Below are 14,662 nucleotides of genomic sequence, written 5' to 3'. Positions count from 1 at the left end.
AAAAAAAAAAAAGGGCTAGGGATTTAGTTTTATGTTTGCCTAGCAAGCTGGAAGCTCTGGGTTCAGTCCTCAGCACCAAAAAAAAAAAAACAAAACAAAAAAACAATAAATAAGTAAGTAAGCCTCATCTATTCAAAACTTCTATTAAAACAAAGTACGAAAAAAATAAAAAGTAAAAAAATTAAAATTAAAAAAACAAATTAGTATGCAAATCATTTTGAAATTAGGAAATATTAAATATCTAACAACACAGTCCCAGTGGTTTACACTAAAATACTTACCAAAACATCTTTTACATACTAAATCAAGTATTTCCCGAAATCGGCTTGTCATTGGTGGTAGAGGTTTTAGATCAATTTTCCTGAAATCCTCGGGGCAATCATTCTTTGAATGACCATCCTTTTTGCAGATGCTGCATACTATTGTTGGCGGCTATACAAAGGTTTCAAAAAAAAAAAAAAAAAAAAAAGTCTAGTCATCCAATACATTTTTGACCCGTCTCATCACTTAGAAAGCAGATCTAAAAGCATCTTTTATGTAGCTCAGTTCTTATAATCCATGCTTTCCAGAGGTTAAAAAAAAAAAAAAAAAAAAGTTAATGAAATAAAATAGACATTAAAACACTTACTTTTTGCAGTATCAGGAATTTTCTACAAAATGTAGAGTTAAAGTTCAACTATTCTACTCTTCTTTGGTGTGGTGTGGTTTGCTTTGGTTTGGTTTTTTGAGACAGGTTCTTGCTTTGTAATGCAGGCCAGCCTTGAATTCACTATGTACCCAGTCTTGAATGCATGGCATTCTAACTCTAACTCAAGCCTCCTTTCCAGAGTGCTGGGATATGGACATGTACCTCACACCCAGCTATATACCTTTAGAAATACTAATCTTATTTCAATAGGTCTTTAAAACAAACAGTTGGTAATTTTAAAGCTTGTCAATAATTACTGCTGAAACAACAGATCTGAAAGGCTGTCCAGTTTTTTTTTTTGTTTTTTTTTTTTAATATCCTACTGATTTGACACATGACACATTCATTTAGTTTTATTATTCTGGATGCTAATAATAGTATTTCAGTTATGAGCACTGCAACTGAAACAACATAACTTAGCTAAATATGCACATATTTAAGTGCTGGGGATCAAACCCATAGGCTATATCCCCAGTTCTTTTTCTATTTTGAGACAAGGTCTCATTACATTGCCTAGGCAGTATTCACACTTGCACTCTTCCTGCTTCAGACTCTCTCAGTGCTGGAATTAACAACACCAACCTGCCCAGCTAAATCTTATTAACAAAGCAGTTACTGCTTATTCTGTGCTCATTAGAGTATTTTGTACAATGCAATGTGTTAAAATTTAAATTATTCCACTTTATAAGTAGGAAAATTAGTATTCTTATCTATAAGAGATCACGAGACAACTCAGCAGACTAAGCACCTGCTTAGGCAACTGCAGAGACCAGGGTTCAATCCCTGGTACCACATGCTGCACCGACTCCACCCTTGGGTACACAGACTATAATTCCAGTGCTGGGGAGGCTGAAAACAGGAGAGTCACTATAAGTCAGATCTATGTACTGAGATCTTGTATAAAATACATTTTGAGAGAGAGAAAGAGACAGAGACCGAGACCGAGACCGAGACCGAGACCGAGACCGAGACCGAGACAGAGACAGAGACAGAGACAGACAGGGACAGAGACAGAGACAGAGAGACAGAGAAAGAGAGCGCACGTGCGCGACCAATAATACAAGCACCATGGCAAAAATCTGATTGTTTTCTATCTTGTTTCTAATCTTAGTTTCCCTCAACTACTTTTAGAATATTTATACTCCCTCTTTCACTCCTCTAAAAAAATCCTTAAAACAGGATACTATTAAAATTTAAAAGTTTGTTATTCTTTAAGAAAAAATACATATACACATATACATACAAGATTTAAAATATATGCAGCCTTTGCTAAATTGTTTTTTTTTTCTCTTTTTGATATATGCATATGCAGTCCAGGGTGGCCTTGAACTCACTATATAGTCCAGGCTGACCTCAAACTTGCAGCAATACTCCTGCCTCAGCCTCCCAAGTACTGGGATTATAGGTATGCATGGCCACACCCAGCCTAAACTGATTTTCATAAAACACTGAATAAATCCTTTTAGGTATGAGAAAGTGAAGGAAACCAACTAATAAACTTTTGGTATATACTAAACACAACTGTAAGAAAAATTCAATAAGTAAAAGACAAATATACATAAAAATATTATTCTAAATCAACAGCCACCACAATTGAAACTATTTTTGTTTTCTTAAAACTATAAAGAAATGGTCAAGCTAACCAAAATATCTTACATATAGTTTATAAATTGTATCCTACCTTGCCAGAGGTCAAAATAAACTTATCAAATACATAATATAATTCCTGGGACGGTAGGTTATCATCATCATTAAGGTCAGAAGCTTCTGTAGCTTTACAGTAGCAAGAGGTAGCAGGTGTGTCGATGCACATAATCTGGTGTGAATTCTCTATTTCTAAATTTGACCTGCAGTCTGTTCCAGCAGACTCATCTAGATCAGCAGACCCAATGCAATTACACTGGCTGAACTCTTTCTTAAAACAAGTTTCTGAAGGCACTAAGCCATCTCTCTTCTTCACTGATTTTGGCTCTAATTCAGTGTCTTCATTGGCAACAGAAAGAGATGAAGATTCCCGTCTGTGGTCAGCCAAACCTAGTTCATTTACCAACAAATGGCCATTGTCAATAATAATACATCTCTGTGATGTACATTCCACATCATCATGTTTATCAGATTGACCTCTTTCTGTATTTATTTTTTCTGTGCTTTCCCCAAGTAGAACAGAACAGCTGGTCACGACATTGTCAGACTTCACTGGTTTCTTATTGTTTATTTTCCCCTTCTCTTTTTTCTTGAAGTGCACTGTAGTCTTATTTCCACCCTTCCTCTGAGGACAGGCAAAATAACGATAAGCTGCCCTGAATCTCTCCACAACGTATTCATAAACAAGTTGGCTGTTTAGGCTCCGTGCAACATTCCTCTTGATTGAAAATGGATCTAGTAAAAAAAGAAAACAGTCAATAGCAACTCTCTACTGACAAACTGTATTTCTAAGTTCACACAAACATATCTTAACTACTTAGATTGCCAGCAAAGAACATTTTCCCAAAGTTTTTCTAACCTAGGTTCCCAATGATAGTTCCTGAAAACTGAGTAAGGAAAAAATAATAACAGTATCTTTTCTTTTGTTTCTTCTATAAAATAGTAAAGCAAAAGGAAAAGGAACACAGTTATAAAATAACTATTAAGAGAATAGCTGAGAGGATTAGGTCCCTAAACATTGTCCCAATGTTGAAATTACCGGAGAAAAAGCTATTACACCTCCTTTACAAATTGTCATTGAATGAAAACTTCAAATTCCAGGACCTAACATTTTTTATCTCTTGTCATACTATAATTGATATTCTTGGGCTAACAAGTAGAACCTTGTCTGTCAACATCAATTGTTTTCCTTTTATCTTTTCTTTTGGGATATTATATCACTCATTTGCCCAGACTGTCCTCTAGTCCTGTAGCCTAGGAGATACAATTTGTAACATTATTTTATGATTGGTGCGCGCGCACACACACACACACACACACACACAAAATATGTCTCCATATGATATACATCATCTCACCTTCAATGGCTATTCGCCTTTTTGGCCAGTTTTTGTTCTCTCTTGTTAAAATATCTTGTATTCGTACACATATGACATACTCCTCCAAAGCAAAATCCAGTGTGTAAAATTTTAGCAGCTCTAGCCATAACTGTCCCAGGGGTACCTGATTTGGTGTTTCCAATGTTAAAGGAGACTGGAAAAAAAAAATCTTTTCATTTATACTTCATAAAACTATAGTGTCAATGAATTTTAAGTTAGAAAAGGACTTAGGGATTACATGTTCAAAAACTGAGACATTAAGGAATAATTTGCTAAAAAGTTGTCTGTTTGACTCCCAGTTTATTGCCAGGAATTTTGTGTTCTATTAAAACAGTAATTCTCAACTTTGACTGCACATTAGAATCACTGGTGAACATTAAAGTACACTAATACCTCAATTTTATACCACTCCCACAAACATGATTTTACTGACCTGGAATGGACTAGATACTAGGGCTTTTAAAGCTTCTTAAGGTGAGTCACATGTAAAATCAAAGTTGCAAATCACTGGAAAACAGACACTACATCTCCTTATTGTAACGATTACTTTTGAAAAATCTAAACTTTTTTTGTTTTTTTGAACACAGCATCTCACCATGTAGTCTAGGCTGGCCTTAAACTTACTATGTAGGATGGCCTGGAACTTGTGGCAATATTCCTGCATCAACTTTCTAAGAGCTTGGATAACAGGAGTGCACTACCACATCTAGCCTCACTTTCAAATAATTCCTTTATTCAATAAACATTTTTTAAGTACCTACATCTCTGGGAATTACGATAAAATAATGAGAGCTCACACTTATAATGCTTACTATGTACTATTCACTTTCTTTTCTTTTTTTTTGCAGAACCAGAGACTGAACTCAGGCCTTTGTGCTTGCCAGGCAAGCGCTTATTTTACTGAGCTATCTCCCCAACCCCTTATTCACTTTTCTATGAAGTAGATACTGTAAGGCAAGAATCTGACTCAAGAGCCCCTCTAGTTAGTAAGTCCATATTGTGACTCACTATACTATACTGCCACTCAATAAGGTGAGGTGGACAAGAAATAATTTAACCATTATAGTTAAGGTGACATGCTAAGGATACATGATAGGACTCTAAATCAAAGGAGTCATAAAGGAAGAGTCAATATCTGAATTCCAAAGGAATTAGCTAAATGAAGATGCCTACAAGTGACCACTATACAGCATAAATGCATGAAATGGTTATTCATACATTTAATTCTTTTTTTTAATTATTTATTTATTTGTTTATTTATTTTTGTGTGTGGCTAGCTCAGTCCACCAGGGGGCGGGGCTGGCTGGCATGTGGTGCTGGGGGATTGAACTGTGGTCCCTGTGCTTTGCTTGGCTTAGCTTGTTCTAAGTAGGTGCTTTAGACCACTGAGCCCACTCACCAGCCCTCATACATTTAATTCTATAGCTATTCACTGACTGCCTACTATGTACTAGGCAGTGTACTAGCAATTGGGATAGATCTCTGGCAAAAATCAAAGAACCTTGCCTTCATGAAGCTTACTTTCTAGGAAAAAAGAGAAACATAGTAAATAACAGTAGTTTAGAAGAACTAAGTGTTGTGGAGGAAAAATTATGGCACTATAGCCACAGAAGTTTACAGTGTTAAACTGAGAGGTTAAGAAAAAGATTTGTTGAGAAAACATGATCTGAAAAAAATGGAAAGGTGTTCTTAGAACAGGAAAATAATAAACACAGACAAAGTAGATGTTGCCTAACCTAAAATGAAAACTGTTATAGAAGAAGAAGAAGAAAATAGAGCTAGACTAGTAAGGACTACCTGCCTTTCATTCTAAATGAAATGAGAAGCAACCAGTTTATCATGCTGATAATAGACTATTGGGCTGGGAAGATAGCTCAGTGGTCTAAGTGCCTGCTTGGCAGGCTCACCGGGGTTTGATCCCTGGTACCACATGCCATGCCAGCCCTGGAATCCTGGGCATGCCATGCTGGCCACCAAAACCAGGCATGATAGTGCACACCTGTAATCCCAGCACTGAGGAGGCTGAGACAAGAGGATCACTAAGAGTCTGAGCTGTATAGCAAGACCCTGTACCAAATAAATAAATAAATGATTAAAATAAATAAATATATAATAGACTGTAAGAAGCAAGGACAAATGAAGGAAAATTTACTAGGAGATAATGGCAGTAATCTAGGTCAGAAATGACAGTGGCTAAGACTAGCATGGTAGCAGTGGACATAGTGAGAGGTGATCAGCATTACTGACAAGACTAGAAATGAGGTATAAAATCCAAACAGGAGTTAGGGAAAGTTTGAGGTATTGAACTTAACAAGTGAAAAAGACAGCTATCAATCATCAACTGAGATGGGACTGTGTAGTAAACAGTATAAGGGGAACCTAGAACTCAGCAAGGACATTGCAGTTCAACCTATCTCACTAGGATCTAGTAAGATATACAATTAGAGAATTCAAGAGAGGTCTGCATGGAGATTTAAGTTGAAAAGTCATTATCATACAGATGGTACTGAAAATCCAAAGATTACCACAGAAGTGTGTAGACACATAAAGAATGAATGAATGAATGAATGAATGAATGAATGAATGAAAAGAGAAAAGAAAAGCTATGTAGCTTTTGATGGGGGTGGGGAGCCTGAGAACCTATGGGGATGCTACCCTGAAAGTGAAGAAATGTTTCCAAGAAGGAAGTCATCAACTGACAAATGTTTCTGGTAACAAAAAAAAAAAAAAAAAATGATAAAAAGAGGAATTATCATTAGGTTTAGCAAACTGGAGGTTACTAACATTGATGTTACAAGGTTTGGTAGACAAATAGTGAGTTAGGGGGACACAGAAAAATTAGAAAGTGAATTATAGTCTATTCTTTCAAGAAGCTTTACTGCAAATGGGTAAAAAGAAATAGCTGGGAGAAGGAATGATGCCAAAATCATTCTGTTTTTTGTAGTACTAGGGATTGGACCCAGGACATAAGCATTGCACTACATTCTCAGGCATCTATGTTTTTAAGACATGGTCTTGCTAAGTTATCTAGGCTTGGCTCAAATTTCTGTCTTACTGTCTCTGGCTGAGATTTTTCTTTAAAATGGAAGAAATGAAAGTAGGTTTGATTCAATGAAGAATGAAAAATTTGTAATTTAGGAAAGAAAGAACCCACTGCAGTAATATTCTGGAGCAGAGAAGTAAAGAAAAGGACTAGATCAAAACATGAGAAGTTAGGGCCAGAGAGATAGCTCAGTAGAATAAGTGGCTGCCTGTCATGCGCAAGGGCCTGAGTTCAATCCCTGGTTCCACCAAAAAATGAATAAAAATAAATAAAACATGAGAAGCTCCTTTATGAAGACAAGTAGCAAGGTAGAGTGTGAGTGCAAATGACAGCAGATGATGTTTTCTTTTGACTGCTTTGTTTTCTCAATGAAGTAACAACCAAGAACATTACGTAAGAGTACTTGTGGTTTAAAGAGACAGTAGACAGTAATATAAGGAGAAAAGGGGGGGATGGAGTAAAAACATACACCTAGAAAAACACAAATAATTCAGTTTAGCTATAGCAATGGTTTCAGAAATTTTAGTATCTCTATAATAATGCCATAGATTCTGGAGGACACAACCACTGTACAATCACCTTTGGTTTGCTAACACTCAAGATAATGCCTGGCATACAGCAGATCCTTAATAAATGAACACTGAATGACTAAGCAAGCCACCCCCTCAAAAAGCAAAGGATTTTCAGTTCTTCACAAAAATTGGCAAGATAATCCCCATATACTAAAGTTTTGGTCACAGCCTAAAGAAAATTTTCTTTGTTTAAACAAGATACAAAGAATTACCTTGACATGATTCAAATACAAGTCTTCCAAAGTGAAACAAAAATCAGAGAATCTCAGTACTGAAAAACTAAACCAGATCAACCCCTCACTTTACAGATGAGGAAAATGAGGCCAAGAGGCTTATTCAAAGTCAGTGAATCTACAATTAAAATAGCTTCAATTGAAAGTATCACAAATTCTACAGATAGAAAAGCCAAAAACAAAAAAATAAAAAAGCTTACTTTGCCATGTTTTTCCTTCATGGCATTACTTTGGTTGTCTGTTTCTGTCTTCTTGGTATCATCTTTTGGTTGGTCTGCCTTAGCTTTGTTTTCCTCAGCAATTGAGTTTTTCTCAGTTCCACTACTTGACTTATATTCCCACTTCACAAACTTCTCTTCTACTATGCCCTTCAGCTGAAAGTCATCCATTCTTTTTGGGTCAAAGCCTTCAATCTATATAAAAAGGCATTCCAAATTGGTAGTGGGAAAATTATTAAAAAAAAAAAAAATGGACAAACAGACAAACCAGAATTCCAGCTTAAAATATTTGACCAGAGCACTCTGCAAAAGCAAACCACAAATATATACATGCACATATATATCACAAACACATGCTTACCCAACTTCCAAGTAAGCAAGGAAGAATAGGGGGTTTTCTTTGTTGTAGAAAAAACATCACCATTAAAACAAAACAGTAAGAAGGGATTCCACCATCGGTTTGGGAGTCAATATAGCACAACTGCAAAATCAAGGAGGAAAAAGTACTAGCATTTAGCTTTCCTCAATTTTCACATAGAAAGTAGCTGCTTTTTTTCTAACTTAATCAATGTAAAAATTCAAACAATGAAAAACGTAAGGAATAACCTGTAATCTGATTAGCCTGAAATAGTAACTGTTAACACATCAGTGACTAACTTTTCATTTATCACTTTATGTACATAAATACACATACATATTTCAGTTGAATAAAATGTTTTACATACAGTACTTTTACTGTGGACATCTTTTTAAAATGTCTTTTAACTTTTCTTTTTTTTTTTAATTTTTTATTTATTTATTTGAGAGACAGAGAGAGAGAGAGAGAGAGAGAGAGAGTGTGGTGTGTGTGTGTGGCCAGCTCAGCCCACCAGGGGGCGGGGCTGGCTGGCATGTGGTGCTGGGGGATAGAACCGCGGTCCCTGATGCTTTGCCAAGCTTGTTCTAAGTAGGTGCTTTAGACCACTGAGCCATCTCTCCAGCCCCTAACTTTTCCTCTTTATCTGCCTTAATATTAACCTTATATGTACTCTACCATTCTTTTTTTTTCTATACCTAATCATACACAAATTATACAACACATGCATACACGTGCACGCGCACATACACACACACATTCTATTTTTATGAACAGGGAAAATTTTTTATTTTACCCAAACAGTATACTGTATTTCTCTGTATATTACTCTTCACCCTTAACAATGCATGAAGAAAATGAAGAAAGTCCCGCTAATTCAATCAGCACAATCTGACACATTCTTTCAATTGGTTATGTTACAGTTTATAAGGATACTCACTCAACAGTTCCTCCCCTTGAAGACATTTACAATCTGTTCTCAGTCTATGCCACTTGAAATAATGCTGTAATATTTATCTTATACCACAAGTACTGGTGCTTGGGGTAGTATTGGCTGTTTTCACCAATGTATTTGCTGAATTTTAAAATACATTAATATTTTATAACTGTAGTAGTATTTTCCAAAACCACTATAAGAAATTGCACTTTCTACCACTAATGAGTATATACATATACCCCTTCCAATAAAATTTTTACTTTCACTTAATAAACTGTCAACATAAAAAAAAAAAAACAGGATAGGTGAGATGTAATAGTTAACAGTTAGTTCAAGTTGTTCCTCATAAAGTTATGTAATTTTTAATGTGTCTTTAATCATTTGGATTTATTCTTTTCAGAGTTGACTTTTAAATTTTTTCCAATTTTTCTTTTTTCACATATGACATCAATTTATAAAACTTTGTTTTACTTACAAATGATAACTTGGCATTGAGCTGTCCCTCCAGTCCTTTTTTTCTGTATTTTTTTGAACTGGGATTTCACTAAGTCACTAAGTACTTGTTGGACTAGAACTTGTTATCCTCCTGCCTCAGCCTTTTAGAATGCAGGCTTTATGGGAGAACACTCTACGTAGATCTGGCCAATAATAACCTTTTATATCTAACTCGCCCATTTTTAAAATGACATTTTTTCCCAATCTGCTATTTTTCTTCTGACACTATTTTAATAGTCAGACACTATACCACTTCCAATACAGTACCACTATTTGTGGTATAGTTCCTAGATATTCTATCATAGTAAAAAGTTCTCCTTAGTCCACAATTTACAAACACAATACTTCTAAATTTTCTTCTAAGATTTTAAGTTTCATTTAAATCTTAACTTATTTTTAATGTCTAAGGGGCCAACATTATTTTCTTCCATAATGATATGATTACAACCATTATTAAATAAACCACAATTTTTTCACTGATATAATAAATTCTTTTCTTTCACATATCAAAACTTCCTATGCAATATGATTTTCTTTTTTTTTTTGTACTTCAAGAAAGGGTCTTCAGGGTCTCACTACTAGATTGGACTCACAGTGAGCCGAATGTTTGCAGCCTCCCAAGAGCTGGGATTACAGGAACACATCACCAAGCCCAGTCTCATTTAACATCTCGCTCCCCGGAGGGTGGGGCCAGCATGGCAGGCCCAGGGAATCCAACCCTCCCACCCTGCCCCTGCACCTGCTTGCAGGTGCTTTAATCTGCTGAGCTATTTGGCTGGCCCCTACAATAGGATTTTCTTTAAGGCATTCTATTCTGTCTCACAAACTTGTTTATTACCACCATGCCAATGCTATACTCTTTACCAAAGAAGTTTTATAACGATAAAGTGGCCTCCTTTCACTATATATTTTTTTTAATTCTTTTGGCTAATTTTTCTTTTGCTCCGAATGCCTTCAGGGCATGTTTGGCTGGCTTAAGTTATGGGGATCAACCACAGCAACCTGAGCCTGACTACTTTGTTGAAGCAGCCTCTTTTGGCTAATCTTGAATATTTACCCTTACACATAACTTTAAGACTATTTTACTATACATTTTTAAAACTAAAAAATAATTTCAAATGGAATAAATGTACATATGAATTAAGAAAATTTTACAATTTAGGTCTTCTATACAATATCATGATTTTTTTTTTACTTTTTCTGTTTTTATTTATTCTTATGGTACCGGGAATTGAACTCAGGACCTTGCGCTTGCCAGGCAAAAGCACTTATTCCACTGAGCTATCTCCCCAGCCCCCCATGAGTATTTTTGCATTTCCCAAAAACTTAGTTTTATTAATTACTCACTTTCCTTCAACTCTCACATTTAATTTATCTGCAAGCTGTAACTGTAAAACTCTGTCCTCATCTTTGCTTCATATACACACTAGCATAAATCATTATCTGTTAATGAACAAAAGAGGCATTTTTTTGAACTCCATTTCTATTCTTTACCCTACACAGATGTTTAAAAACATTAAGTCACATTAAATTATATATTGTTTCTAAAGCCTTTCTTGTGTTTTCTTATTGCCATTAACTACATCCAGAGTTTTCACTACTGTTTAATGTCACTCTTCCATTCATATGCTCACATTCTCTCTCTAAACCCCATCATATTTCATGGTCTTTGGGACTGAACCCAGGGTCTTCTCACTGGGATACATCTCCAACCCCTTTTAAATTTTGTTTTGTTTTGTTTTCCTTGATACAGGGTCATACTATGAAGTTCAGACTCATAGTGATCCTTCTGCTTCTGCCTCCTTAGTGCTTGATACCCAGGCCAACAAACACCACATGTGGTACTGGGGATCCAACTCAGGACCTTGGGCTTGCCAGGCAGGCATTTATGCCACCAAACTACTTCCTCAGTCCCCTTTTTAAAATTTTGACACCTGATCTCACTGTTTTTTTTTTAATTTGCATTTATTTTATGCTTAATTTATTCCCATGCGATGTTTTTTTTTTAATTTTTTTTTAAACATTTAGAGTGTGTGTGTGTGTGTGTGTGTGTGTGTGTGTGTGTGTGTGGCCAGCTCAGCCCACCAGGGGGCAATGCTGGCTGGCATGTGGTGCTGGGGGATCAAACCGTGGTCCCTGTGCTTTGCCAAGCTTGTTCCAAGTAGGTGCTTTAGACCACTGAGCCATCTCACCAGCCCTGATCTCACTGTTTTATGGTCTCATGTGAATCAAGAGGTAATTTTGTTTCTTAACGGTATCATCTTTCCCATATTATTTTATTTCCTTTTCTTAATGCACTACCTAAAATATCCAAAACAATGTAAGACATCAATGCTTGTGCTTGGCATGGTAGTGCACTCCTATAATCCTATGTTATGGTTTGTGTCTAAGTGTCCCCCCCAAAGCCTCATGCAGTCTTGGGGCAGCTTCTTGAGTTTGTGATTGATTACTGTGGGTGTGGTTGCTGCACCTGCCCTGGGGCAGGTAATTTGCATTACAATGTAAGGTGGGAAGAGAAGCTAGCTGCTTGCACTGCTGCTGCTACCCCTCCCTTGTGCTCTTGCTCTTTGCCACCACCATGAAGGTTTGCCCTCTGCTGTGTGCCGCCCTGCCTTGGAGCCAGCTGAGTGTGGACTGAAACTTCCAGTGACTGTGAGCTAAATAAGCCTTTCCTTTCTTCATTTTGAGTGGCGGGAGTTTGTCCCCGCAATGAAAGAAGAGTAACTAAGACATCCTAACACTTGGGAGGCTGAGGTGGGAGGACTGTTACAAGTTCAAGGCCAGCCTGAACTGCACAGCAAGACCCTGACTCAAAAAGACACACACACAGAAATTTTAAAATTAAAAAAAATAGAATGATGCCCATTTTTTTGTAAATAGTACTTATTGTAAACTTTTTTAGTTAATGTAAGAGTTGAGGTTGGTTGGTTTGTCAAGAGCATGCATCAGTACCTACAATGGTTTTGTGTTGCATTCACTTGTTAACATGCCAAGTAAGATTTAACAAACTTTTGATAGTAAACCATCCTACAATTTCTAAAATAAACTCTGCATTATCATGGCACATCAACCTCTCATAAACTGCTGTATTCTTCCAGCTTCTCTTTATTTAGGTTTCTGTATCTATGTAAGATCAGTCTTAGCTGGATTGATAAATTATTTTCTTTTTTAGGTAATAAAGATATAGCACAATAGCTAGAGCTGTATATTAATCACTTGGTACATTGAAGATTGCGACTCATGGAAGGAAAAAAAAAAAAGGTTAAAAAAAACCTCCATCACCAGCCTGGGCTACAAAATGAGCTCAACGCCAGGCTGAACTACATAGTGAGACTGCCTCAAAAAGACACACACACACTTATGTCAAAAAGAAACTGAACTATTCCACTACAATAAATTCTCATTTACCCAAAATAATATAACAAGAAGTAAACTGCCTAATGATTAAGTGAATCCAAAACTCTTTTACAACTATTAAAAAAAAAAAAACTGTCAGGCAGGGATATAGCTCAAGGGCATAAGCACCTGCCTGGCAAGCTCTAGGACCTGAGTTTGATCCCTGTGCCAAAAAAAAAAAAAAAAAAAAAAAAAAAACTATCTATGTATTCTATTAAGGCACCAGAAATCTCACAGAGCTCAAGGCCAGCCTGAAGGGCATAGCAAGTCCCAGTCTCAAAAATATCTTATTGGAATACCATTTATCGTCTTCTAACAGTTTAGTTACTTTACTGAATTTAAAAAATGCCTGTGAAGGGGCTGGGGAGATGGCTCACTGGAATAATCGCTTCCCTGCAAGCCCAAGGGCCTGAGTTCAATTCCTGGTTTAAAAAAAAAAAAAAAAAAAAAAAAAAAAAAGAAGAAAGAAAGAAAAGAAGATAAAAACAAGATGAAGGGGAAAAAACATATAAAATGTGAGTGGAGACGTAGAAAGTAAAAATAATAATCCACTCTGGATACCTTGAAGAACACTGTAGATTTAAAAAACAAAAAGCCCCTAATGTAAAGATGCCCCAACCTGAAGCTCTTTTACTATTCCTTTAGCTTATTGTTGCAGTCCCAAGGTTGGGGCAACCCTCTAATCAATCCAGACAAAAAATTCCAAAAGCTTTAGCAGCTTTTGTTTTGAGCTTACCACTGTATCTGTGACTCTAAAACACAGATTAAAATATAATCAATCATCTTTGTGAAAAACTGAAAATTACTCATGAATAGCCTAACAAGTGACCATAAATCTTTCTGGTCATTCAGAATGATAGCGGCATTATCACTACTTATCCCTAACCCCACACCAAAGAAATAAACATAAAGATCTATTTAGATGTATTTAGAAATACATCTTTTTTTTTAAGCTACTATTGTTTTTCATTTAATACAGATTTTTTTTTTTTTTTTTTTTTTTTTTTTTTTTTTTGTATTTAGTACAGGGTCTACAAGGTCTATGGGGTCTTACTAAGTAGATCAGACTTTAATGATCCTACTGTTTACAGCCTCCCAAGTGCTGGGATTACAGGTGAGCACCACCACGCCCAGTCTCAATTGTCATCTCAGCAAGCCCCAAGGGCAGGCCCAGCACAAATTCTATTTTCATAATATTGAACTCCTATACTATGCTAGGCATTGTGGTAGGTTTAGAGTATGAGACAGTAACTCACCCTCCCATAGTTTGGTTTACTGACCCCACTCACAAAGGTTAAGGCTCTCCCTTTTGAAGAAGCTGGATTGATTATTCAACCAATATTTGTTGGGTACCTATTAAGTGCTGATAAAGTAAAGTAAGAGGCACTGGTGACCAACAGTGACTAACACATTAAAATCTCTGCCTCTGAAGAGTACATAATTTCATGGAAGAAAACAGACTGCAAACAAATATATGTATGCAAGTAGTAGTGCTATCCAAAAAAAATATAGTAATAATAAAAAAGGTTAAGGGCAAGAAGAGTAATAGAGATTAAAAACAAGATGAAGCGCATGGGCCGGGGGTTCGATCCATGGTGGCATGCCTTAATCCCAGCTCTTGAGAGGCTGTAAATAGGAGGATCACTACAAGTCTGATCTAGTAGTGAGACTCTGAACACCCTGTAGACCTTTCCCTAAAATA

The 14,662-nt window shown here is 36.2% G+C and overlaps 1 protein-coding gene across 2 annotated transcripts in view; it reads right to left on the bottom strand.

Moving 5' to 3' along the window:
• Positions 1 to 14,662, bottom strand: part of Zcchc11 (zinc finger CCHC-type containing 11) — a 136,457-nt gene that overhangs the window by 47,908 nt on the left and 73,887 nt on the right. For both annotated transcript variants that reach the window (XM_023724199.1, XM_004639113.2), the window contains exons 10-14: positions 8,139 to 8,258; positions 7,760 to 7,972; positions 3,691 to 3,865; positions 2,370 to 3,067; positions 282 to 432 (exon numbers count right to left, since the gene is read on the bottom strand). In XM_023724199.1, the coding sequence (XP_023579967.1) occupies positions 282 to 432; positions 2,370 to 3,067; positions 3,691 to 3,865; positions 7,760 to 7,972; positions 8,139 to 8,258 (1,357 nt within the window). The remainder of the gene's footprint in view (positions 1 to 281; positions 433 to 2,369; positions 3,068 to 3,690; positions 3,866 to 7,759; positions 7,973 to 8,138; positions 8,259 to 14,662) is intronic.

The sequence above is a fragment of the Octodon degus genome, unplaced genomic scaffold (assembly GCF_000260255.1).
Source record: "Octodon degus isolate 3935 unplaced genomic scaffold, OctDeg1.0 scaffold00107, whole genome shotgun sequence".
Lineage (NCBI taxonomy): Eukaryota > Metazoa > Chordata > Mammalia > Rodentia > Octodontidae > Octodon > Octodon degus.
This window is presented reverse-complemented; position numbering and strand designations above follow the sequence as displayed.